General features: G+C 40.0%; 1 protein-coding gene across 8 annotated transcripts; it reads right to left on the bottom strand.

Annotated features, from left to right (window-relative positions):
• Positions 1-620: 620 nt before the first annotated feature.
• Positions 621-26,585, bottom strand: chd4b (chromodomain helicase DNA binding protein 4b). Of its 8 annotated transcripts, none has more exons than XM_030157451.1 (40): positions 26,346-26,584; positions 25,832-26,041; positions 25,266-25,390; positions 22,961-23,212; positions 22,754-22,869; positions 22,550-22,649; positions 22,259-22,463; positions 21,960-22,081; positions 21,355-21,478; positions 21,035-21,204; positions 20,330-20,575; positions 18,840-19,043; positions 18,466-18,677; positions 17,944-18,075; positions 17,751-17,850; positions 17,395-17,586; positions 16,886-17,086; positions 16,520-16,657; positions 15,699-15,820; positions 15,432-15,605; positions 15,169-15,310; positions 14,821-15,070; positions 14,587-14,711; positions 14,392-14,484; positions 11,654-11,795; positions 11,192-11,361; positions 10,930-11,104; positions 10,285-10,371; positions 8,888-8,979; positions 8,649-8,782; positions 8,208-8,352; positions 7,961-8,117; positions 7,036-7,121; positions 6,679-6,916; positions 6,537-6,593; positions 6,272-6,442; positions 6,083-6,191; positions 5,591-5,723; positions 5,292-5,487; positions 621-1,874 (listed from the first exon to the last, which is right to left on the bottom strand). In XM_030157451.1, the coding sequence occupies exons 2-40, from the start codon at positions 25,893-25,895 to the stop codon at positions 1,672-1,674; spliced, it is 5,904 nt and encodes a 1,967-aa protein (XP_030013311.1). In that variant the 5' UTR covers positions 25,896-26,041; positions 26,346-26,584; the 3' UTR covers positions 621-1,671. The 8 variants fall into 8 exon arrangements, with proteins under 8 accessions (XP_030013311.1, XP_030013310.1, XP_030013307.1 ...); XM_030157450.1 differs by having other exon boundaries at positions 10,930-11,107; XM_030157447.1 differs by having other exon boundaries at positions 10,918-11,107.
• Between the last annotated feature and the right edge of the window lie 533 nt (positions 26,586-27,118).

The following is a 27,118-nucleotide window of genomic DNA, read 5'->3' on the forward strand; positions in this document are numbered from 1 at the left end:
CACTTTCCAAAGTCATTACCAATGCAGAGAATAAGCCGTGGAATTCACCTATGATCTGGGCACATTTTGCTCTTAATATTGTAGGGCCTCATTGGTGAAAGAAGATTTTGCTTATAATTTCTGGAGATCACAAGAGTTCAGCCCTACTGTAACAGCTGCCCTAAACAAAATTACACCTTTGTGTACCAGCAGTTTTTGGTTTCCCAATAGTTTTTCTGGATATGTATATATTTTCACTTAAAAATTAATACAGACACACATACTTACATATATTAAAAAAAAAAAAAAAAAAATATATATATATATATATATATATATATACACACATACACAGGGTGTCCCATAAGTCTCCATACATAGGAAAAATAAACATTTCTTGACATAAACCATTTTTATTTATATAATATGCTCTATATGACTGCCATTTTGCCGGGAACACATTTCAATGCGTGTCCTCCATTGCTGAAGAACTATAAAGAAGAAATACATGTTAGAACCATATATGTATGGAATGTATTATGTCTCCTATGTATGGAGACTTATGTGACACCCTCTAAATACATACACACACACACACACACACACACGCACACACACACACACACACACAAACCTTAAAGAACTGTCAACCTTTTATTGTGGTCCATACAAACAAACAGCAATGATAAAAACAAGGTGATAATAATTACAATAATGTAAAATAATATAACAGACATTAAGAAATTAAATAAACTTAAGATTGCCATCATTGTCAAAATCTTCCTGTGCACCTAAAAGCAGTGGAGATATCGTTCATCTTTATTTCTGCAAACACAGGAGAGTTTCCAGGGAGAAAATCTGTGGTGCAGTGAGGAATGTCGAGGTGTTTGTTGGGGGGTGGGGGGTGGGCACTGACAGATCTCACTTGATAAACCAGGTGGGATGGAGGCAAGGACGCAGGAAGAGGTAATAAGAAGTTCGACTGACTGGTAGAAAAGTGACAGTAACAGTCTCTCAGTGTCAGGGGCATTTTTTCTGCAGTAGAGACGCACATCTATATGCCCTGTGTTCTTTTACACACATACTGGAAAACAACCACACACACACACACACACACACTCTCTCCACACACATCTACAGGTGAGGACATCAACGTTGAATGACATAAATGAAAAGTTGAAAATTTCACAATTTCCTAAATGAGAACAATAAAATCCCTTGAATTTGTTTTTTAATCCAAAAATTACTACAAAGCACCAGTAAACTCCAAACATGCTGCTTTTTCTCATGTCTAGCCTCTTTAGCTTCGTGATACATATAATTACACACGTTTGACCCTGCTGTAAAGACGGAATGGGACAGTCAAAGAGCTGCCCCGCAGTTCACTTATGACGACAGTGTTCAGGTTAGAGGAGTTAGATCTGAATCCCAGTGGAAGAGAGAGAACAGTTTCTAGACTGCAGCAGAAAAAGAAGTGATTCCTTCATTGGCTCCTGTCACACGTCTACAGTTTCCAGTCTTTTAATCCAACAGCCCAGCGGATACTCTTCTGAGTCCAAGGATGGTTGTGGGTGTAGAGCGAGGACTGACCAGACTGTGCTGTACATGGTGGTTGGGGGGGTCGTCTGCTACATGGTGGTGGGCTGAGGCCGTTGGTCCTCAGTCTGAGTGTGAAATGTGTGATTCCACCGGTCAGCGCGGCACCTGCATCTGCTGCGAGGTCTGCGACTGGCTCTGAGCGGTGACGTCTGGCCCACGACTCGCTAATCGGCTCAGGATGTTCCTTTCGGACATTTGGAGACGCACGGCAACAGGGGGTATCCTGGCGATAGTTGCTGGGAGACGTGTGACGTCAGCCTTCATGTCACTCAGCAGTTCTTCAAGCTGTTTGAGAACTGAAGCACAAGATGAGCAATGAGTTCCAATTCTGACAAGTTTAAGAACTTATATTTTTGATTAGTTCTACTATTGAATTAATGTAAATAAAGGAACCTGTTTCATTTTTTAACCACAGAATAATATAACAGAAAGTTCAGGTGTTGTTCCTTAAAAGCCACAAAGTAACCACAGTGTATTGTTCCTATCAAATGCATGAATAAGCGAATGAAAATATAAATAAAATACATCTGAGGTTGAAAGAATAATAAGAAAATAATAAAAATAGGACCAATGGCCCTGTAGCTTACCGGCCAAATTAAAAGCTTTGGGAAATGTATCCAGATGCCATTTATTATCACCCAGTTATGTGTATTTATAATATTACAGAAATAGCCTGTGTTTTGGTCATATTCCAATCAAATCTGTAAAAACTTCAAATTCCAACTGATATCATTGGTACTTACTGATTTATTGTATCAATCCACTTCCTATCTCTTATAGTGGGGAAATTTTTCAAAGTCGCACCAAATCCAGAATCAGATCTGGATCCAAAAAATTTCACTAACTTTTGTTGACATCATCATAAAGAAGCTGTATACCAAGTTTGAAGTCAATCGAAATTGTAGTTTCGGAGAAGACAAATGAATGTTTTGTAACGGACGACAGATGCCGCCACCTGACGACAACAGCTTACTAATACAAATGCACAACTATGACCCATAACCAAACCTGTGGGTTTGCCAAAGTTCAGGCGGATCACTGGGGGGCTGAGGTAATTATTTCCCGTAGAGTTAATAAACTATCTTCACTGCTGATATCACCAACTAAAATTAGACAAGAATTTAAAGGTGCGGGAGACTTTTGTCACCAATTTTTCATCAAATCTGTAAAATCCTAGTCATAGCCTAAGTATCACGAATCCGTAGGTCTTTCTGTAATTACTCACCTGAATCTCTTCCCTCACAGTGAACGATTTTGAAGTGCCATCCACCATAAACAAACAATTTGTTTACAAGCAGAGCTGGGAGGTAACTTGGGCATCTTCGGAATTTTGTCGTGATGTGCATTGTGGGAAGCGGAGGTTCGCACAGGCTCCTGGCAGCAGCGACACCATATGATATATGGATGAAAGAAACACGACACTGAAATGGCTGAAACATGGAAGCGGATCAAGTGGAGCCCAGCCTGGCAGCGGCAGCTGCAACAAACACGATGCGGAAACGGCTGGAGCTCCGCTTCCCTCCTGCCATTTCTGCGTTTCAGCTGTTTCCACGTCGAGTTTGTTTCATCCATATAATATCATATAGTTGCTCTGCTGCTGCCAGGAGGCTGCGCGAACCTCCGTTTCCCACAATGCATGTCGCGACAAAATTCCGAAGATGCCCAAGTTACCTCCCAGCTCTGTTTTTAAATAAATGGTTTGTTTATGGTGGATGGCACTTCAAAATTGTTCACCGGGAGGGAAGAGATTCAGGTGAGTAATCACAGAAAGACTTACAGATTCGTGATACTTAGGCTATGACTAGGGTTTTACAGGTTTGATGAAAAATTGGTGACGAAAGTCTCCTGCAACTTTAAATATTTGCTTGTACACTATATATATACACATATACACACACACACACACATACATATATACATATATATATATTTATACACATATATATATATATATATATATACACATATATATATACACATATATATACATACATATATATACACATATATACACATATATATACATATATATATACACATATATATATACATATATATACACATATACATATATATATATACACATATATATATACATATATTTATATATATATATATATATATATATATATATATATTTATATATATATATATATATATATACATATATATATATACACATATATATATACATATATTTATATATATATATATATATATATATATATATATATATATATATTTTTTTTTTTTTTTTTTTTTTTTTTTTTTTTTTTTTTTTTTCCCCAAAGTCGCACCAAATCCAGAATTAGATCAGGATCCAAATAATTTCACTAACTTTTGTTGACATCATCATAAAGAAGCTGTATACCAAGTTTGAAGTCAATCGGAATTATGGTTTCGGAGAAGAAGACGATTGAAATTTTTGTAAAGGACGACAGACGCTGACGACGCTGCATGACAATAGCTTACGGCCTGTCGGCCAGTAAGCTAAAAATAGGACCAGTGGCCCTGTAGCTTACCGGCCAAATTAAAAGCTTTGGGAAATGTATCTAGATGCCATTTATTATCACCCAGTTATGTGTATTTATTACATTACAGAAATAGCCCATGTTTTGGTCATATTCCAATCAGATCTGTAAAAAATTCAAATTCCAACCTGATATCACTGATACTTGCTGATTTATTGTATCAATCCACTTCCTATCTCTTATAATGGGGAAATTTTTCAAAGTTGCACCAAATCCAGAATCAGATCTGGATGGAAATAATTTGAATACCTTGTGTTGAGATCATCATGAAGAAGCTGTATACCAAGTTTGAAGTCAATCAGAATTGTAGTTTCAGAGAAGAAGACAATTGAAATGTTTTCCCCATAAGAGCCCATGTTAAATTTCAGTAAGTTCCTGGATCCAGAAGAAGATCCTGATCAGCATGTGGCCATTATGTTTTGGTCATCTCCCCATCAGGGCTGTACTGTAGAAATTTCAAGTTGATATAATTTATATTTATTGAGTTGCTGCATCGATCCACTTCCTATCTTTTATAATGGGGAAATTTTTCAAAGTTGCACCAAATCCAGAATCAGATCCGATCAGATCCAAATAATTTCACTACCTTTCGTTGACACCATCATAAAGAAGCTGTATACCAAGTTTGAAGTCAATTGGAATTGTAGTTTCGGAGAAGAAGACAATTGAAATTTTTGTAACGGACGACGACAACAGAAGCTGCTGGACGCCGCATGACAACAATAGCTTACGGCCTGTCGGCCAGTAAGCTAAAAACTTAGCAAACAGTTTGTTCTGTGAAATGGGAAAAAGTGGAAACAATTTTCATGAGATTTAAATAAGAATTATAAATGAATATGTGTCTTGACAGAAATTAATTGTTTATCTTTAATCTTTTGTTACATTATCGAGCTGTTAGCTACCAAAACAAAGTCAGTAACAGCAACTGACTGTGCAGTTGCCTAGCAACATTACAGTGCAGGGAGGGAAGTCTGCCCTCTGAAAGCAGTGTTTGGTCTGTTGTTAACTCAACCACTTGTCCAAAGTAACTGTGGGAAATTATCCAGTTAAGTATTAAGATGCTATTGCTATATGCTATTTTTGTCATAGCAAACATTTGTCAAAAATATTCAAGATCAATTCATCAGCTTTCCTCTACAAGCTGTTAGAGTGTATTATCACGGTTTGTTCCACTTGTCTTACCTTTATGCAGTACTGCGTTGGCAGGCTTGTTTCCAGACATGGACTCCTTGCTGAGGTGCTGATGGGACTCAGCCAGACATTCTACTTCACTGAAGCGTGTGTTGAGAGCCATGGAGGGATGAGCAGGGTCCTCGGTCATATTCAGGTAGGCTGCTCTGCGCAACTGCTCCTCTATCACCAACGCCTGCTCTAATAACTGTGAAATGAAAAGAAAGCATGGTGAAGAGTCCCTGGTGAGACATAACAGACACCGACAGACAGAAAAACCCCACACTAGAAAACACAAGCTCTCATTTTACCTTAAATCTCCGAGCCAAAAACTTGTTCTTAATCTCCAGGAAGTTTCCTCTGCTCATCTCTCCTTTGAAGGGTTCATTGAGAATGGCAAACCTCACATCATTCTGCACATCCTGCCATCGAGCATAGCCATGTCTGAGAGACAAGGTCAAGTGCAACAACAATAACATGTCAAGCAGGTCAAATCAATCTAGGCAGGGGTAGAGTTCTCCAGATACAAGGGTCCTGAGCCATATAACAAATAAGATGTCCTTATTTCCATAATTCATGTAAACTAGACTAGACTTCACATGAGACCATCTTGAAGAACCCCATAAACCCCTACATAAGTCTATAAAATCAAACATCCAAAAAACAAATCCGCTGATAACAGATGAAGCCTGTCTGTGCAGCTTTAAGTCCTCATGTATAATGCAGTAACCTGATGAAAAACCCTCAGTCATCCATGAGGAGTTAACAGTGTCTGTCTCAAATGAGTCAGTGTGAGAGGATACTGTATGATGCCAGCCAGGAGCCAGTAGTCATGGCGACGGTGCCAAATCTCAAAGGTCTTCTTGGTAACAGTCGCTGCCCTCTCTTCATTCTGCCATAGAGAGTGAAGCTCTGGAAAATACAAAGGCAAAAAGGTCAAGATATAGATACCAGAGAGAAAAATGTGTTTGTATGCATGTGCATTTGTCCACCTGTGAATCCTCCATCAGCGATGTTGAACATGAACCTCTGCTTGGTGGCTTTCTTCTTCTCTTCGCTGACGTTAACCACCGGTATCGTTGTTCCTCCTTCTTTGGTGTTGTCTCCATTCTGCAGTTTGCCAGATTCCTCAGTTTTCACACCGTCCTTCTCTTCTTTTTGCTCTGTGAGAAAACAAACAAATACGTCAGCGCTCTTCACATCATAAAAACTACACAATCCTTATGCAGAAATGAACATAAACTTCAGCTGTGGTACCTTTCTTCTCCTCTGTAGATGAACTGGTATCCATCTTCTCCTCTTTGCCATCATCAGCTAAAACAGAAACCGAGAATAACTGAGAAGACCGGACATTTTTTGAAAACAGCAAAAAAAGAAAATTAAAAAAAAAAAAAATCACCTTTCAAGTCCTCTGAATCCGCCTTGCCTTCTTCACCCTTGACCTCTGCAAGAGTTTCCTTTTCTGCCGTCTCTGCTGACTTATCGTCTTTGTCTTTGCTCAAATCATCAGCTTCTTTCTCCTTGGCTTCATCTGCACCTCCTGTCTCCTTCTCCTCCTTCCCTGCAGCAAGGTCTGCTTCACCTTCTTTCCTTTCACTGACTGGGGATTTTTCAGATTCATCTGGGATTTCAATTATCTAAAGCAGAGGTAATCAGTTTTAGATTAAAACCAAACTGATTTATAATGCAACGCCAAGGCTGTAGAGTCAAACTTCTTTAGATGAACTCAAGAAAAAAAAAAAAAGGTGTGTTGTACCTCTGGATCATCTGTCTTCTTGGGTCCTTTGCTGTCCTCTCCCTCCTTCTTCATGTCTTCTTTGTCCTCAGACTTAGACAAATCCTCTGCAAAAAGACAAAACATGTACACTATATAGACCTGCAAAGACTTATTTGGCATGCTTATTTTTTCTTAAAATGTCTAATTCAATTATTCAGCTAAATGACAGCAGTGTAGTGTCTATCTTTCTACTTGGTTCCACAAGAGGGTGTATAGGAATGGACTGGAATAGCAGCTAAGGCACTAGGGGTGGTCTCAAAATTAAAATTCTACAGTGCAACAAAGAAAAAACAATTCCCATCATTTATGGGGTTTATTGGAAGTTAAAACTCAGGCCTAATGTATCTTTATTTAGGCGGGACAGTGCACATTAATGAACACATTTATACATTCCATTTCAGTATAAATATGTAAATATGCCAGAGTTAGCATCAGTGCTAATTTTCATCCGCAGTCCCCACTTGATAAATAACAGTGATCAGAGCAATACAAAACAATACAGCGGAATAAGTGCAGTACAGAGCAAGACAGTGCAATACATTACAAAACAATACAGTTCAATACACTGCAATATATGTTGTAAAGTGTGTTGTGTATAAGAACTGCACTATGTTAAAAGTGATGACCTGCTTTAACATTATGTTGAAGCATGTGGTGCTGACATTAAGGTAAAGAGTAATTAGACATGCATGTCATTTTCCCCAGGATCATAACAGGAAATGTTAAAACACAATGCATCTGTAGTAGTTTCAGTTGCAGGTTTTTACAAAACACATCATGAGGAAACATGGTTCTGGATTAGAATTTTTTTAAAACTATAATTTAAACAGACTTTTCATTGCAGTTTTTGGATAAAACAAAATCATATGGGATTTAATTTGAATAATAAAGTGTTTGTGTGTACCTGGGACAGGAGTGTTGGGTTGTGTGTCTGCAGGAGTCCCGGATGACGGAGTCTTGGGGTCTTCACCCGCAGCCAAAGCCGCAGCCCTTTTGTTCTCCTCCAGCTCGGCCATCCAGGGCATGGACCACTGACCGTTCACATGCTCAAACTCCTGCACCTGTTCAACAAAGATTCATTAAATATCAGATGTTGTCACGTCAAATGTGAACTCAGGCCACAGACTTCCCACAGTTTCTGTAAAACTCACCTTTTTCCTTATGAGCGACATCACACCAATGCGAGTAAGCACGTGCTGCCTTGACAGTCCCTCACGTGGGACGCCGTCTGCGAAGGTTTCAGCACCATCGGCCCCAGGCTCACAGAGGTGACGCATGAACAGGGACACGTAAGCCCTACGAACATGTGCGAAGGAAAAGAAGGAGGGGTGTCAATAAATATGTGCATATTTGTTAACATGTCAATACAAATTAAACAATAAGAACATCAGATTTTTGAAACTGTTCAACTGTAAGTAGGTATTTGCTTTAACAGTACAATATACAATCTACTCTAACTCATACTTCCAATCTAAAATGTCTTTGAATTTTCATTATTTTGTCCCTTTAGAGGTGATACAAATATTGAGGTTTACTATCAAGAACAACCTCTTCTATTTATGAGAGTGGAAAAAGCTGCAACAGAGACTCACTTGAATTCTTTCTCAGACTTTCCTCTGAGGTCCCTGACCAGCCACTGGTTGGTGAAAGCGTCCTGAGGAGGCATCCCATATCGCATCACTGCATTTAGGAAAGCCTTCCTCTGCCGTGCGTTGAAGCCCAACACCTGTCAAATAAATCGAAGAGGTTACGAGGTTTAAAAATAAGAAGCACAAGGTCACAAAACAAATTTTGGAAGCAAAGTGTCTGTGTGTCCATGTTATGTCTGTACCTCGATGTTGCCGCCCACCCTGGCTAACAGTGGCGGCAGAGGTTTGTCCCGGTCGTTCCTCAGCCCTTTGCGGTTTGGTCTGCGGGCATTGGCTAGGAGAAACAAAACACGACTATTAGTTGAACCGCATTCCAGGCAACACACTGGACATAGAAAATATGAAAAAGAACTGCAATAGAAAACAGTATTTTGCTGTATGATCTTGTGTGCTTGTATCATCCTACAGATTTTACTCATGTACGATTCATCACAACAAACTAAAATACTGCTGAGGTTGCATCCCCTCTCAGTCTCACAACACTTTCACATTAAATGCTTCTTCTGGAAACATTTTACTTTAAGATCAATTCCAACAGAAAGCGGTGTTGTGGTAAAGCTTTTTAATGAAATCTGAGCTATGATTACATGAAACGAAACACACTGCTAACAAAATATGCCCATCTGAATCCATCTCTAATTGAATTATCATATAAATATGAAACATTTCTATCAAAGTACAACTGTTTGAACCATTTAATTAAACAAAAGTAAATGTTTCAAGCTGTAACATGCAGTTCAACAAAAACTTAATTCTTCACAGCTCAAATGAATACAATCCTTTTTACATACACAAAGACCGCTCATGGAAAAGTTGTTAAATAGAATTTTCTTTCAATGCTTCATGTTATTTTTCATTCTCCTTTTGTCTTTCTTTACTCTTTTGTCTCGTTATAACATAAATAGATGATACACATCCAGATGTCTGAGCTGTAGTTGATGTTGTCAATGATAATATCTGCTTGTGTTTGAGAAGCCAAATTTGTAACTGGTTAGGCACTTTTCGTTCATCTTTGATCAAATTTAACACCTTACATTCACAAAAATAACAGTATAACGAACCATATAGTTATGTCATGTTGCAATCCAGCTAATGTTACATTTCTTCATGACTAATGTTTCTGCTACTGACAATCAAGCTGCTAAAGCTGATGCCTGAACCCTCTATCCATTAATGATTGTTGGAGGCTCCACTCATTCCTATCTCTGTTATGCTAAAACACTGAACACTAATTACAAATTTCAGGCATCATTTCCAAAGACTTCCAAAGCAAATATAGCAATATCATTTATTGTGTCTCTGTAAATTTTAAGAGCTTTGATTGTAAGATTTAAGAAATAATTATCAATTTTAAGGATGATTTAGGAGATGGTTTGAAGAATGTTGGTGGATTACAGCGGAAAGTTCATATAGTGTGTAATTAGTCCAATCAGGAAGGTCTCTGGGGATCTAAATCTTAAAATCAAATCTATTTTCTTGACTAATTTAAGACAACTTCATAAATAATTACTTATAACTGACAGTTCTTCTTAGCGCCAAAGTTCTGGTACGCCAACAGCATAAGAACAGTTGGCCTTACCTTCAGTCCGTTCATCAAAGTCTTCATCGCCCTCCTCTGAGGCCACCGAGTAATCAGACTGGTTGTCAGACTGATCTTCCTGCCAGTCTAAAAGAAGAACAAACAGACAGACAGACACACGTTTAAAAGGATGAAAAGAAAAAAAGAACAGTGCTCTTCAGTGAATTGACAGAGAAGATAAAGTATACGCAACAGAAACTAAGCCTGCATTACTGTCAACAGTCACCATTTATACACAAAATTTGACACTTAAGACAAACAGGTTCACAGTGTTAACTCTACATTGAAAATAACTTGCAGGAATTCCACTGAAACTATTTTAGCATTATGAACATCGAAAGAGAGCTGATGAAATATACAGTAAACAAAAAGCTTGAGGGTGATCACATCTGTTCTAAATGAGCTTCATTTGTTAAGTTTAACTGAGTTGTATTTATATGATCCTTTACTACCAAACACAAACAAACTAAAGCATGACAGTAACATCAAGTTTCTACATCTAAACACAAGTCACTAATATCACAGTTCATGCCATGCACTCAGAATATCTACCATGTAACACTGACACAACACCACCAAAAGCACATCACAGCACACACAGAAGAAGAGGTTGCATTATATATTGTTCTGTACCCTGTCTTATACCTCGGTCCTCCTGGGAGCCGTCATTATAGTTGACCGGTTTTCGAGTTCTTTTGCCTTTGCCTAGATTGCGAGCAAGATCCTCCTGTTGTTGCTCGTAGTGGTGGCGGAGCAGCTTCTCCCAGTAGTCTGGATCTACGCTCTCCTCCTGCTTGATTACCTCCCTCTCTACCTCCTCCTTCTCGACAAAAACAAGAGTGTCTTCTTTATTATTCGTCATAAATCTAATATGACAACTGTCAAAGTCATGTTTTCACACTCATACCTCATCGTCTTCATCTTTGACCACATACTGGGCTACTTTGAAGGAGCTCAGGTATTCGTTCATGCTCTGCAGCTCTGTGTCGTCTGTGGCATCCTGGTTCCTGTCTAACAGACGCTCAATGGCCTGGTCATCGTAATGGATCACACTGCTGTCATCCTCTTTGTTGTCTCCTGATGGCAGGACAAGTGAAATGAAAGGACAGGAAACACAAACTCAGTCTAAGTGCTATCTACTGACACTACATCCCAAAGGTGGAGCCATCCTCACACTTCAGTTAGTCAAGTATCTCTCAGTTTTCAGATTTTGCCACATTTTACTTGATTGATCTACACACCCCTGTTTAGAATGCTTTAACAAAAAAAAAACTACAATCATGGCTATCCCACAATAACAACGTGAAGGCATGTATAATTAACCTCAGATAAGATGGGATACACTGAAGGTGGATTACAGTCGACTCACCTTCTCCAATTTCATCCTTGAACAACTCCTCAGTGCCAAACTTGAGGATGTCATCGAGCTCCTGCTTTGACATGGACCCTGTCTTGGAGCCGAGGCCGGGTCGAACCACCAGATGAGTGAGCATCATCTTCTTCTTCGCCACCTGGTGGAGGCGAGATGGTGGAGAGGTGACAAGCAGTGAGCAGATGATGTTTTTACAGTTTCAAAAATGAGCTTTCCCTTTGTTATATAAAGACAATAAACCTACTCTAATGATCCTAATATATGTTTAAATCATCTGCGTAAAACCAGCATCACTTAAGTTTGCAGTCATCTGAGTGCTATACTTCTTGACTGTTTTTAATTATTGTAGCTTTATTTAATCAGTGGCAGCAAAACAAAATATTACACAAAATTCTGCAGGTGAGAATGAAGTACCTGACGTTTTGGTATGGACAGATACTTAAGAATCACTACACACACACACTTACTTACACAGGTTTCCTACAGGTTTCCACAAGCTAATTTAAGACTTTTTAAGACTTTTTCAGACTACTTAGAATGGAATTTAATGCCCATTTCACAGCTGTTCCCCTCCACTTGTGTCAACCAGGTATAGAATGGTCTTTTTTCCAACCAGGTATTATTAAATTTGCACTTCCTCATGTTTACTTTTCGCTTGCAAGCCATCCCTTAACTCTTTAAGTGCCAGACAGTTAAGGGGCTAATACGCCTTAAAAGTGCCACAGAATTTGGCCGTTTTTCAGTATTTCGCGTCGTTTTTATAATATTTGAAGAATCCTGCAGGAAACCGCTCGGTAACATCCGACCGATTGCTGATTAGATCCAAAACGCACCGGACGCAGCCGATTCATTATTGATCATAATTTGCATAATTTATTATAATAATAATAATAATAATAATAATAATAATAATCTTTATTTATATAGCACTTTTCATACATTAAAAACTGTAGCACAAAGTGCTTTACATATCAGTTTAAAAATCAGTACCGCCCCCCACCCACACCCACCCACTCACCCGCGCACACACACATATACATGCAAACCCACATATACATGTAAACCCACAAGCTCACACATACTTAAGAAGACTGACTGAGTACGGGTAGACCAGAACAAAAATGTACAAGTAAAAGTAAAACATCAATTTAGGAGGTGCTGTCTCAGGGAGCCATCCGCACCAGGAGGCAGCCGCCGACCCCGGCGACCAGGCACCAGCAACACAGCCCCACATCCCAACTAGTGGGAGAGGGCCAACTGGGACCCCCACCCACCAGAAAGGAGCGGACCCCAATGAGAGAAGGCGCCGCCACAGCCCCCAGAGTCCACAGCCGCCCCCCGGCATGGAGGGCTCCCTCTGATGAAACACCGGAGAATAAGAAACATTAAAAAGATATAAAAATATTATTCGGTCGCGTGACCTCAAATTCCCGTCTGCTTGGTCTCAAAAGGGGGACACAGAAAGAACGTCATCGAAATGTGAGAAAGAAATGGGGGTGGATGGTTTGTTTGTACACAAATGTGGCGTGTTCTCCAAAGCCGATCTGATCGGCCCGTGGCACTTTACAGGTTGTTTTCGTAAAGCCGATTTAATCGGCCCATGGCACTGAAAGTGTTAAAGTTCCTAAAGTCAGCTTTCTTGGGCAACGCACGCAACTAACGACTCCACATGTGTTGAGCTAAATGTTCTGTGACCATTTCTCACTGGGAGCTGCAAAGTTAGCGATAATCGGTTCCTAATTTCAATATATATTGTTGGATTGGAACTGAGTAGACTAATGTTACTTTCATTGCAGCTTGGACATTTCAGAAATACATTTAAACACAATACAGCCAACAAGTTTATGGCAACATAACTTAAGACCTACCATATCAAATTTAATACTTTTTAAAGACTTTTTAATGTATTAAAAGCAGATTTGTAAATTCAAGAATTTTAAGACTTTTTAAGACCCTGTGGGAACCCTGATACATTAACCACCAAGCCACCAACATTAGAACAAATGTAATATTTACTCTGAATATCGGTGAAGATGGAAAGTTTGTATAGTGTCTGTCAATGATTTGACACCTTCATATTTTGTCTGCATTAAAAAAGTTTTAGAGCTATTTACTTTAATTTTTTAAACAAATATCAGTTATGTTATTAGTTTTGTAACCAGTTATTTTATCAGTTTTATGTGATTTAGAGGTAGCAGAAGTAGAAGTCGTAAGGAAGTAATAATGATGTTATAGAAATATAAGATCACATTTATGAAAACAAAAAAAATTAATATTTTATTTACAAACACTGTATAAAACTATATTAATATTACATATGCAAAGGAAATTCACTATTTACGGTATAATATAAATCATGGTTACGCCATTGACAGTGACATTTTTTAAGGCCAGATGAAAACAGAACACTAAAACCACTCAATTTGACTATTTATTGTATTGTGTGTACACAGTTGCAGTATTCTTATTTATACTGCAACTATGTTTATTTTACTTATTTTGAAAATCCTTATATATCAGACTTGCACAAGAAACACTTCACAATGTGAAGCTGTGTAGAGTGTTCAGTTTTTCATTTGCTGGAATGTACTTGACAGTTACAACATTTGCCATGGAGCGTAATGTATACAATACTATTTAATAATTAATCGCGTATAGGTGTACCACCTGTGCCTCCTTCCATCTGTGGAAAACACTCTCATATGAGTGGTCTCTCACTGTTTCTTTTCACTCACCTGTGTGATTCTCTCCTCTACAGACGCCTTGGTAACAAAGCGATAGATCATCACCTTCCTGTTCTGGCCAATACGGTGAGCTCTGCTGAATGCCTAAAGGAGGAACACAAAAAGGGAAACAAATCATTACTTCCTATTATCTTCACAAACTAAAATACTGACAAGTGGCTGAGGTCAAGACTGGGCTGTGCATACCTGGATGTCATTGTGCGGGTTCCAGTCAGAGTCATAAATGATGACAGTGTCAGCAGAGGCCAGATTAATTCCCAAACCACCGGCTCTGGTGGAGAGGAGGAAAGCAAACTGAGGGGCACCAGGAGCTGTCGGGAAAAAGAATGTATCACTAGTTAATACACAGGAAACAGGTCGTATCCGAGCCCTGAGACCCTGGACAAACAAGCTGACTGGCTCTTTGAGTTCACGTCTCACCGTTAAAGCGATCGATGGCCTCCTGTCTCATATTACCAGTGACTCCTCCATCAATTCTCTCGTATTTGTAACCCTCATTTTCCAGGAAATCCTCCAGCAGGTCCAGCATTTTGGTCATCTGAGAGAAGACCAGAACTCTGTGGCCTCCCTCCTTTAGTTTCTTCATCATTTTCTGAAGCAGCATCAGCTTCCCCGAAGCTTTGGTCAGGGAAGTGCCCTCATACATGCCATTTGGAAGTTTGGGTGCCTCCTGCAGTTAGTGAAAAAATCGGAATGAAATGACTGCAATAAATCAGGTTTCAATATAGCACTATAACTACAAATTGTGTGACAAGACTTCAACCGTACTGTGGCAGCTGCAGGAAAGAGGTAGGGATGATTGCAGCACTTTTTGAGATCCATCACCACGTTGAGGAGAGAGACTTGGTTTCCTCCTCCTCGAGTGTTCAGAGCCTCAAAGTTGCGTGTGAGGATGAACTTATAATATTTCCTGGTTAAGAATACAAAAAATAATATAGAGAGCATTAAAAATACATGATAAAAATGCCCATCTATATAATGCAGAGTAGGTTTAATCCTCAGTGGTATGTGGTTTGCCTCCTCTCACTCACTTCTGCATGGGGCTAAGCTCTACTCTCACAATGAGCTCAGTCTTGGAGGGCATGTGTTTGAAGACATCAGCCTTCAGCCTCCTGAGCATGTGTGGTCCCAGCATGTCATGGAGCTTCTTGATCTGGTCCTCTTTGGCGATGTCGGCAAACTCCTCCAGAAACCCTTCCAGGTTACTGTGGAGACAAAAGAAAAGTAAATAAACACAGGATCAGCGTGAATGTCTACACTGTGCATGAAATGTAGCAACATGTGCTGAGGCCACTGACTTGAATCTCTCTGGGGTGAGGAAGTTAAGCAAGTGGAAAAGCTCCTCCAGGTTGTTCTGTAGAGGGGTGCCGGTCAGCAGCAGCTTGTGTTGCAGCGGGTAGTTGTTTAACACCCGGAAGAACTGAAAAGAGGAGAATCAGTAAATTTAGTGCAATGAGTCTAATACAAAAACACACAAAGGTAGCATATTTTAAAAAGATTTAATCTAGGGTGCGTTTACAGGTATCAGGCACATAAACTGAATGCTTTTAAGACTATTTTGCAAAAAGCATAGTCTGTGGTCCTGTGCAGAGATGGCCATTATATAGAATATTATTATTAGAGTGAGTTTGGTTAATTTTGGTCATATTTTACGTGCAAGTATAAAGCAGAAGGACAATATTAGCTTTCGAGGTAGGATGGAGGTCGAGATTTGTAGCAACACTTGTAGTGTTGAATAATTCTATTATAGTGTAACCAACATGCTTCATCTTGTGGCCTTTATCAGGGTCATCAAAAAGTACATAACCTGATGCATTCAGATAAAATATGAAATATTAAAATCAAAAACATAAAAAATGCCCAAACAGCCACTCACATACATCCACACTTTCAGAAACTGGTTCGAAGCCTATCACACAAGAGCATGACTCACTTTGCCAAACACAGATTTAAAAAAGGTTAAATTACATTAGATGAAGCGTTACTGTCACAAGGCCCCAGTTTCAACTTTAAGACTGCTTAATACCTTCTCAGATATTTCAGATTTTTTAAGGGTGTGTAGACCCACCCTTGTACAAACAGGAAACAAACAACTGCACAAAGTATTTTTGGTTCTTACCTTGGACTGGTTGTTTTTGAGTCTGTGTGCCTCATCCACAACCAGACAAGCCCATTCAATTGAACCCAGCACAGCCTGATCAATGGTAATCAACTCATAGGACGTTAGAAGGACATGGAACTTGACTGGTGAGTCTTTCTGTAAAACACATGGGAAGAAAAACATAAGAAAAACAAAGAAGCAAATACATAACTGAAGTGGCTGCAAATATTTTTCCAGTCACAATACTGCACCATTCATATTCTTCAATGTTAACGCTACTTCTGTACTTTGATATAACAAAAAACAGACACGAGATAGGCACAAAAGCAACATCAAATTGATATGAATATATTTTTCCAGTGTGACCTTTGCACTTGTTCTCACCTTCATTTTGGACGCCTTCTTTCCACCTCTGATGGCATTTCCCTCAAAAGAAAACTCGTTCTCTCTGATGATGGCCCTGCTGTCTTTGTCTCCTACATAGGTCACCACGTACATGTCAGGGGCCCACATCTCAAACTCTCTCTCCCAGTTAATGATGGTAGAGAGTGGCGCGCTAACCAGAAAGGGACCTTTAGAGTGACCCTGACAAAGACAAAGGTGAAGTCGGGGTTAGCTTGTCTGTACTAAACAGCTCTATTTGCCCTTTAGGTACTTAGGTAACACATTCACCTTAATGAACAGAGTTACTATTGTACGTGTCAAATATCTGAAACCCTACACACCATAAATGAGTTAAAAAAAGGAAGACCAGACAGAGCAGTACCATGGAAAATGGAAAAGTAAGAGACATTTGTATATTATCTTAAAATAATTTAACACAAATGTAATTCATTATTCAAAAAACAGAATAGTATCAGGAAAAAATTGCAGGACAATACATGTGCCCATACCTCCTTGTACAATGAGTAGAGGAAAACAGCAGTCTGCACAGTCTTGCCTAACCCCATCTCATCAGCTAGGATAGTGTCAGTGGCCTGAGCCCAAGAAAATCGGAGCCAATTCAAGCCCTCCAGCTGGTATGGGTGCAGAGTGCCTCCTGTGCTGTCCAGGTACTCAGGCTGCCGGTCAAACTTAATGGTGGGCTGAAAGAAAAAAGGAAACAACTTAATCCCACATCTGCCCTGATTCAGTCTGATTTTATTATCCCAGTAATAATAACCCTTTTATCCAACACAAGAACTGCACTGACAGGATCAGTGACATATGAACCCCAAAGTTGTGTTTAAGAACAATTCCAAACACTTACATCTACAACTGGATTTGCAGGCGGCCGTTCTGCTTTCTTCACTTTGACTTGCTTCTTTAGTTTCTTGCCAGGTCTGCCCTCCTCACCCATCATCAGCTCTCTAATAGAAAAAAAATGCTCAAAACCCACTTCAACAACAATGGCATTATCTGTTGGAAAACAATTATCTGACACTTCAGACACCTCTGCCTACCTGTGATTCCAGTAGGTTTGTTTGTAGGGGTCATATTCTGGAATGTCCATGTCTTCACTCTCCCAGGTCGACTGGTCATAAGGCAGATCCCTCCATTTGATTAGGTAATGGACGTTGTTCTTCTTATCAACACTAACATGATAAGAATAAGTTAGAATCATACATAATCATGCATGATCTCTTGATAGATATTTATCCCGTTAAGTAGTCAATTAACTTGCTTCAGTAATTTTTGACAGAAAAAAAATCCCAATTATCTAATTCCAGCTTCTTTTTTAATATTTTTCTATTTCTTTACTCCTCTCTGACAGTGGAATATTTCTGAGATCAAAAGATCTTCTCCATTTTCTGATATTTTATAGACCACACAACAATTTAATTAATCAAGAAATAATCGACATATTACTTAAAAGTGAAAAAATGTGCAGCTCTTCTGTCTGTTTCTCTCTTATCTACAGAGCAAATTAAGAAAATGATGCTTCTTTTATGAGGGAATTGTGTTTTAGACCATGTGTGTACTACCTATGGTTGAGGACACGATGGATCATCAGCCACTCCATCTTCACCCCATAGCGGTAAAACTCCTCTTCCATGTGAACAAACAAAGGATCTTTGTTCTTCCGCTTGGTGCTCTTGTCATCATCCCCTTCGCCTCCAAAATCAACAGGTGGCGGTTCGTCCATGTCAGTCTTCCTCTGGTAGTTACGAAACATCACTTGGCAGTTCAGCTCCAACTGAACAGAGACAGGAAAGTAGAGAAACAGTTTAAATATACTGGAGTGCTGGGTTTGTCCATTATGTGCATATGTGTGTAAAAATGTCCCACACTTGCAGACAGGCAGCTAAAACAATCTAAGCTACAGGTTGATGCACACATTCAGAAGACTGTCTTATACCTGAAGCTCCAGCACCCAGGAGCAGTGCCAGTAAGACATATTGCACCATTTGACGAAAAACTCCCTCTCCCTACGTCCCGCTAGAGGAGGGGGATCAGGAGCATCAGCAGGAAGGTCAGCAGGCCTGGGAACAGGCGTGGGGGCAGGCGGCTCCCCCCAGCGCCAGGTTATAACTTTCTGGACTTTGCCCTTCATCGGTGGACACTGTAAGGAAAGAAGAGACAGCAAGATAGAATAAAGGAGAAAGAGAGACAAAGAAAAAATAAATATTAGGATCATTAGAAACAACTTTTGAAAGAAGACATCAGTTTCACAGTTACGATTCTGTGCTCTTCAAAATAATATGACTAACACAATGTTCTGGTTAGGTCTGGCTAGTCCTGCTGAGAGACAGACAGATTAAAGCAAATGATCACATTGGACTGACATAGTAATGTTATGTATCTATGGGTTTTATGTGTTGATCGTTGCCATCTTGGCGTTTTGGAACCAGAAGTGGCCATATTTCAACAGTTGAGTGGAGATAGAGGAGTGTGGAGGGCGGTGGGTGAACTCCAATAAATAACTGTCGGTCATTTCATGGTCTTCTTAGTGATACTTAACCACAAGTACAGCTGAAATATTTTATTCAGTAAACTGAAGTTCTGAATGTCTGATGTCAAACACACCTGTCTGTCAAATCATTCTACTAACCCTAAAATCATAACTAATTTGATGAACAATCAGTAGAACACTTTTTAGAGTATTCAAATCATTAACTTAATATTACTATAAAGGAGTTTGATGTACTTCTAGGAGAGTCCAGCATCTAGTGGCCATCTGTGGTATTACACTATAAACTACTGTCCCTCTGCCCTGTGGTTTCCCATGGCTTTTTCTGGGTTCGCTCCAGAGTTTGATAGTTTCATCCTTGGCTTTTATGCTGCCCTTTCAGCAAAGTTTTTTTTTTTTTTTTTAATCTACGCAGTTGTCTTGACCAGTTCAGGTAAGAGACAGAGTAATGCAACTGATCACACTGAGCTGACATAATGTGACATATACTGTAACTGCATTTTCAGTTGGTCTTTATTTCTATAAAATGCTCTGTCCTGTAACAGGAGCACTTTATTTTGAGAAGTTTGAGAGAGCGTCTTATAACCTGGTGAAGCTTTAGAGATAATGTTAAAAACTGCTTAATAATTAATGTTATTCAAACAATCAAAAGTTATTAAAATGTTAATCCATGCAGTTGAATCAGCAGAGCAGATGGTTACAAAATTGGAAAAAGAAAACTGCAGACAGCACATATGTATTTCAATGAAATTCTGTTTTTATGAAGAGTAATACTTTTATGCAAATCAGCCAAGTGAAATTTGAAGGTACATAAACTTATCCACAAAAAGTGATAAAGACTTTTAATCTAAAGCACAAATTTGTATAAGATATAATCTGTGAGCTGTATGTGTATCCATGTACATGTAGACTCGTCTGCACCAGTGCACAGCACTCACCTTGCAGCGGGGGCAGATCCACTCTCCATTGGGGATTTCAGGGAGGGGAGGGTTGAGGCAGTGGATGTGGTAGGAGGAGGGGCAGGTGTCACAGCAGAGAAGCTCCCCTCCATCTTTACACACACGGCAGAACTCAATGTGGTGGTCATCTTCCTCCTCCACACCTTCATCCCTCCTGTCTTCCTCATCTTCCCCTTCGGCCTCAGACAGATCGTCTCTGGCCTCCCACTGGATCCCCTCCTTCTCCTGGTGGCAGCATTTCAGACGGGGGGTGGTGTGAGTGTGAAGGGGGGGGGGGGGGGGGGGGGGCAGACAGGCAGGGAAGGTATGCGGAACGGAGTCAAAGGAAAACGGGGAGGGGTGCGAGGGGGAGTTTCATCGGTGGGAGGGGTGTGAATTGCGTGTGTGTGGATCCGAGAAGGGAGTGAGTGAGGAAGGGGAGGGAGGGACAAGAAGAGGAAATGGAGGATGGGGGTGGGGGTACGACGCATGGTGGGGAATAGAGGAGATGGAACATGAGGGAAAAAAGGTTGGGGGGGGGGCAGCAGAGGACAAAGAGAAAGGCAAAGAATAAAAACTATTAGAACACCAACTAACAAAGTCCAATTTAGTTTCTGGAAATTCAATTCAACAGAAACAGAATTACCAGGCAGGTGTCATTTTTGTCCTGCTGTTTCATAGTAGAGGGGAGATTACTGTACTCACACAGTGTGGGCAGCTCCACTTGCCCTCAGGTGCCTTTTCCATGTCAGGGTCCAGACAGACCATGTGATAAGCTCTGGGACAGGTGTCACACAAAATTATCTCTCCTCCCTGCTGGCACACTTCACAGTAATCCTGGTGGTCTGTCTCATAACCGTCGCCATCTTCCGTTTCTACTGAGAGAAGACATCCATAGAAAATTACATCAAAAATGATGGACTCGAAACGGAACTCGTGTCTTACTTTTGGCTTTGAACTTGATGCTGTCTGTTCCTAAACACGCATGTAAAGAAAAATGTTGAATTTAATAATATCTAGGTAACCTTTCTTCTTTTTCTTTGCACTCTTGGTCTTCTTCTTGGGTCGGCTGCTACGGTTGGAACCATCAGATACAGAGAAAGCTCCCTCGTCAAAGTCACTGTCCACATCGGGCTCATCCTCATCACTCTGAAAAATGAGAGAAAAAGATGAAAAAAAGAGATTTAAAAAAAAGAGAGATAAAAACAGAGACAATAAGACACTTTTTTTATGTTACACTGAGACCTTTTGATGCTCATTATGGATGTAATTAAATGTGAGATTACATACCAATACTGGTAAATAATACAGATCATATGAAACAACAATATTGGGTGATGGCAGGTGTTTGCTTTTGTCTATTTATGGTTTATTTATGGTGTTCATTTTTCTAACTTCCTCTAAAGACTCTAAACTTCCTCATGTAAACTTACTTTAAGTGTTAACAAACCACTAAATCCCATTTTTAAAAATCTCAAAATAGTATGTGAGACATTTCAGTGTCTAAAATTCAGAATATTGTTTTAGACATTTTCATACCCATGAACTCCTGATTAAATAATTGCAATGATTCCTTAAATACCAGAAATGCTGAAAAGAGTAACAATTCAGTGAAAAGACAAAATCTTACTGAGGAGCGTTTCCTTTTGCTGTTGAGGCCTCCTAGTTTGATCTTGAGCGGTGCCACCTTTTTAGGCTTGGGCTTTGGTGGAGGTTTAGCAGAAGACTTTGACTTCTTTCGTGCATTTGGACCTGGAAGAGGAGAATTGAATATAGAAAGGTGGTCAAGCTTTCAATAGATAATACCTAAAAAATACACTTTCGTACTCCAATGTCAATGATAAAACACAGGTTCTGTTTTGTTGCTGCTAATGCAAAGGGCTACAATATCAAATGTTAACCATATTGTTCCACGTTTCTCTTCTCTACCTTTGCCCTCTTTGGTCTTGGCCTTGCGGAGTGGAGGTGCTGGAGCTGCGGGAGGTGTAGCAGGTGTTGGAGCAGCAGCAGCGACCGGAGCAGACGCAGGTGAAGTGGCAGCTCCAGCCTCAGCGCTGCCGTCTGCTGCCACCATGTTTTCTACAGCTGCAGCCACGTTGGCAGCTGCCAGTGCTGCATTGGCAGTGGCACAGCCCTACAGGACGACACAGCACATCAGCCACTCTCTGACTGCCTAAAATCAGATTTGTTTAAGTGTTAAAAGTGTAATGTTTTGAGTACCTTAAGAGGGTTATTTGTGCTGAATTCTCTCCACTTGGCCATCATCAGAGTCATCATTTTCGAAACAGCAATTTTAGGGTTTTTAGCTGCAATTAGTGGCCTAAAGAAGAAAAAGAATCCAAGTGTTTATTGATATTTCCATACAGAACTTACTAAGCAAATTAAGGAAAATATTAATAATGCTTCTAAATATGAGAGCCTCACCTAACAAACTGGCTGAAGGCCTTGTAGTTGGTGAGGGAGCTGTAGTCTTCCTGAGTAAAGACGTGGTCGATGTCTTTCATGCCCCATGCCTCCAGCAGCTGAGTGGAGCTTTTAGGCTGATATGGAGAAAAGAAGGGGTTTGTCAGTTTGTCATTTCAGTCAGTAGATAACAGTACATGCCAGCCTTAGGTCTGGATTTATTTCTACCTGACAATCATCATCGTCGTCATCATCATCATCAGGTTCTGGATCTTTGCGTTTGCTCTTAGAACTGGATGACCCTCCTTTCTCTGTCGCTGCCCCCTTCTTCTTCTCTTTGGCCGAGCTGGATCGTTTCTTCTTTTTCCTCCCCGGAGCATAATCACTTCCTTCACTCTCTGACCGCACAACGGCCTCATCTGCATCTCTCTCTGCTGCCTCGACTCCAATCAGGTGCTCTGGGGAGCTGACTGGCAATTCCTGAAAAACAACCACTCTGCTACTTACCAGATGATTTTATACTTCAGAAATCACATTATTATATTCTATCACATGCCAAGTTAAGGAATTCTACAGTGATCTATAGAGCTATATGATTCATCACTAATTTTAGGCAGAGATACAAATAATTGACAAAAAGAATGGGTTGATTAGTTAATTGGTTGCCTGAAAACTTTATTTAACAAGTATTTTTAAATTAATCTTTTCAATCAGTTTCAATCAATTCATCAATTTCAAGCTTTGTGAATCTAATTATTTGATGTTTCTCAAATCTTATACTGTTGTGAGCTGGTAATTGTACTTTTTACTAGTACATAAGTTTTTGTGATGGGCTGTGTTATTTTTTCTGAGTATTGTTCACATTGTTTTCAATAAGTGTCCTTTTTAGAAAAAAAAAAAAATGAAATGTTAAAAATCTACATTATATCTCAACTTTAATAATTATAATAAAACTAAACAATGTTCAGTTCTAATCTAGACATGTGCTTGATCTGTGTAAACATCAACTTTTTACATTAAAAACATCTTATATAGTATCAATGGTGTAAGTTAATGCAAATTTTAATCAATAAAACTCAAAACCAGAACCACATTTGGAGAGCCGGCTTTCTCCACAAAGAGCAGTCACATCTGGAACACAATGCCAAATGAAATAAAAACTGATAAAAGATGTCAAAACATTCACAGGAAAGATTAAAAACTGTCTGAAAACAAAACAAGAATGTACCCACTTCTAAAATGTAAAATGTTTGGTGAGTTTGGACTGTTTTTCTTCTTTTTTCTTCTCTTTGAGTGTGTGAATGTGTGGGAGTGTGTGTGGTAGATATGAATAGACTTTTATATTGTTTGCTTATGCTATTGTTTATACTGTTTGTATATTATTGCAGTGTATACTGTAAATCTATTTCTTTGCTGAAAATCCCAACCAGGAATGGAAATTGCAAATAAGCTAAATGCGATATACTCTTTGTGCAGAACATCTGATGTTCTATATGTTCCTTTATGTTTCACTGCATTGTCAATGATTGATTGATTGATTGATAAATAAACAAACAAACCAAATATAAAATAAAATACCTGATGAGATCATTACAATGGCTAATTGGATGAAAGAAATCCATTGGTTTTAAGGAGCTTAGTGCTCGTTAATGGGATCCCAGGGGCTCATAGGGGTCCCTAAGGGTTTTGCTGTGTCCCATTCAACATTTGTAAGAGATCATTCTTCTAAACCCGGGGCATCAAACTCATTTGAGTTCAGGGGCCACATACAGCCCACTATGATCAAGTGTGCCTGACATGTAAAATAATAACTGAAAAAAGTAAAGTTACATTATGAAAATGTTTACAGCTACAAAGTATCCTTCAAAAAATGTGAATAATATAAACAACCATGAACATGAAATTTCTTAGGCATAATACAAGCAATTTTAATACTATGCCCCAGCTTATCATTCATACGTGTGTGTTTCAACTTACAGATCACAGTGGATCTACAAAGACACAAAATATTGGATAAAAGGGTTAATATTGATGATATTCCTCTTACTTCTCTTAAGACATCTCATGTGGTTCATATTTGTTCAGGTAATTCACATAGCCTAGTTTGTGAAAACATTTGTAAATGTATATATTTTCATGTAATTTTACTTTTTTATACTAAAGCAAACAGAAAAATTTGGACTTGTCATTATTTATAGGTTATTATAATAGTATATTACTTGTCTGATGCACTTGTGATCGAATTGGGCTGTATATGACCCTGAACTAGAACGAGATTGACACCCATGACTGTTCATATCTTCAGTGTAATATTTTTTTTTTTTTTTTTTTTCTTTCTTTCTTTCTTTCTTTTTTTCATCCCGCAGGCCGGTTTTGGCCCATGTGCCATATGTTTGGTAGCCCTGTCCTAAACAGTTGTGTCACCACAGCTGGTGGTTTGACAGCTGCAGGACTGTGTCTGACAGAAGCACAGGAACAGATGGGTTTTCTTCATAAAGACAAACAGTGAAACTTTGTCCGGACGCACACTAACCTCTCTGATGGGCCTCTGCCTCTTGCTGCTCCTGCTCTCGCGGCTGCTCTTCTTGGCTTTCTTTTTCTTCTTCGACTTGGGTACCTCCTCTACGTCAGACACAGCATCCTCCGGCTCGTCCTCATCTGCCGATGACATGTGAGCGTTATTCAGACGGCACGGACCGACGGGACCGCTGCAGCCCGTGCACCGGACACTGACGAGGGGCGGTCGCGCACTGGCACGACTTGGCAAATAGTCGTGCACGCGCAGGTTGGCTAAGCTCACGCACACACACTGAATGCCACAACAGCACAGGTCCAAACTTGTCTGTTGTCGGTCTGTGAAACTTTGACAGTTCGCGTCTGCACTCAACAACACACATGGCGTGTTTCTTTGCCGGAAGTGAGTGAAAATTAAAAAAGAAAACTACAAACACTTGGTTGCCAAGTTAGCTAACTAATCTATCATGGCGAGTGACGGACGGCCCGAGCTGACTACTCCTGGCTAGCTTAAGCTAACGTTAGCTTCGCATTGAAGGCAAGTCACAGAGATGGACCTTCTTCAGAGGAAAAAAACGAGCTTACCGTGCAGAAGTGAGTGCTCCTCCGCGACTCCAAAGTCTCCCCTCTCATCCTCGCTGGCCGACATTTTCCCGGCGTTTTTATTTTATTTCTCACTGGTCGAATTAATCCCTCCTAAACCTTGCTCCTCGGTTGGCGAAGGAGGAGGGAAAATGACGTGGGACTGTTGGAGAATGGACCGGGGGTGTCCAGGAAGGGAGGGGGCGGAGGGTGCTGAAAATAAATATATAATAATAATAATGGCATTGGTTGGTGGCTAATCCTGCTCATTTATTTTTATTTACATATCAACTAATTATTCACTTGCGGACTCAAACAAGTTGGATAACAAGACTATGCACACTGACATTGTGTGTATTTTGATTTGCAGGTATACAACACAGGAGTGGATGAAGGAAAGTGTGGCATCCATCGACCTTTTATGTGTGAGCCCAAAAATCGCACTGTCGAGTTAAAGACAATACATCAAAGAAAAGTTTAAGCATTGAAACCCTACCTTCACACATTAGAAACTTACTGTAGTGTGTGTAGTCCCGGGTCGAGGTGTGCTCTCTCTCTCGGTGCAAGAATTAAAACAAGTCAGGCTGTTAGTAAGCTGATGTTGTTTTTAAATATTCATTCATTAAGTCCGGCTGAGGCAGTGATCAGCAAAATTCATAAAAGAGCCGTCAATGACCCAAAACACGTTGCACCGTCCCCCTTTTTTCTCTCCCCCAACCTCAGAGGCAGAGCTTAGCTAACATCCTCACAAACACACAAAGGGGGCAGACATCCCATAATAATCCCCCCCTCCCACACTCACACAGGACTCTGCATAGTTACCTCGCAACGGACAGACCATAATACTCAGCCTGCCCCCACCCCCTTCACCACGCGCGCGCACGCACGCACGTACACTACCACTCCTAGACATGCATGCACCAGGCTCATTGCATGCACACTCCTTCTCCTTTCCACTAGTAGTCCCAGCCCCTAGCAACCCCGTTGTCATGGTGACACCCCCTCCCGCTCTCGTCGACAGACCATAATACTCCAACAGCAGCATACATCCCATAATATACAACTCCTAAAAAGACAAGAAAGAAAAAAAAGACCAGTCACATGGTCTCCAGGGGAGCCCAAGTCCACTGGTGACAGACCATAATAATCAGCAAGTGCTCACCTGGGAATGAGCATGACTACGCCAAGAAGTCAGAAGACCCTCCACTGTTGTGCCTGTGTGATGCACACACAGGTAGCTCACATTCCTGATGGAGTATGTGCGGGTCAAACAGGCCTGGTGAGCTTGTG

Source organism: Sphaeramia orbicularis, chromosome 16 (assembly GCF_902148855.1).
Source record: "Sphaeramia orbicularis chromosome 16, fSphaOr1.1, whole genome shotgun sequence".
Lineage (NCBI taxonomy): Eukaryota > Metazoa > Chordata > Actinopteri > Kurtiformes > Apogonidae > Sphaeramia > Sphaeramia orbicularis.

Excerpts from the sequence above, each read along its gene's own strand:
- chd4b (XM_030157444.1), bottom strand. The coding sequence starts at position 25,895 with ATGTCGGCCAGCGAGGATGAGAGGGGAGACTTTGGAGTCGCGGAGGAG. Across the intron at positions 15,606-15,698 it reads CTCACCCCAGAGAGATTCAA|TAACCTGGAAGGGTTTCTGG; the intron begins GTCAGTGGCCTC and ends TTGTCTCCACAG. Across the intron at positions 5,488-5,590 it reads TTTTGGCTCGGAGATTTAAG|TTATTAGAGCAGGCGTTGGT; the intron begins GTAAAATGAGAG and ends TTCATTTCACAG.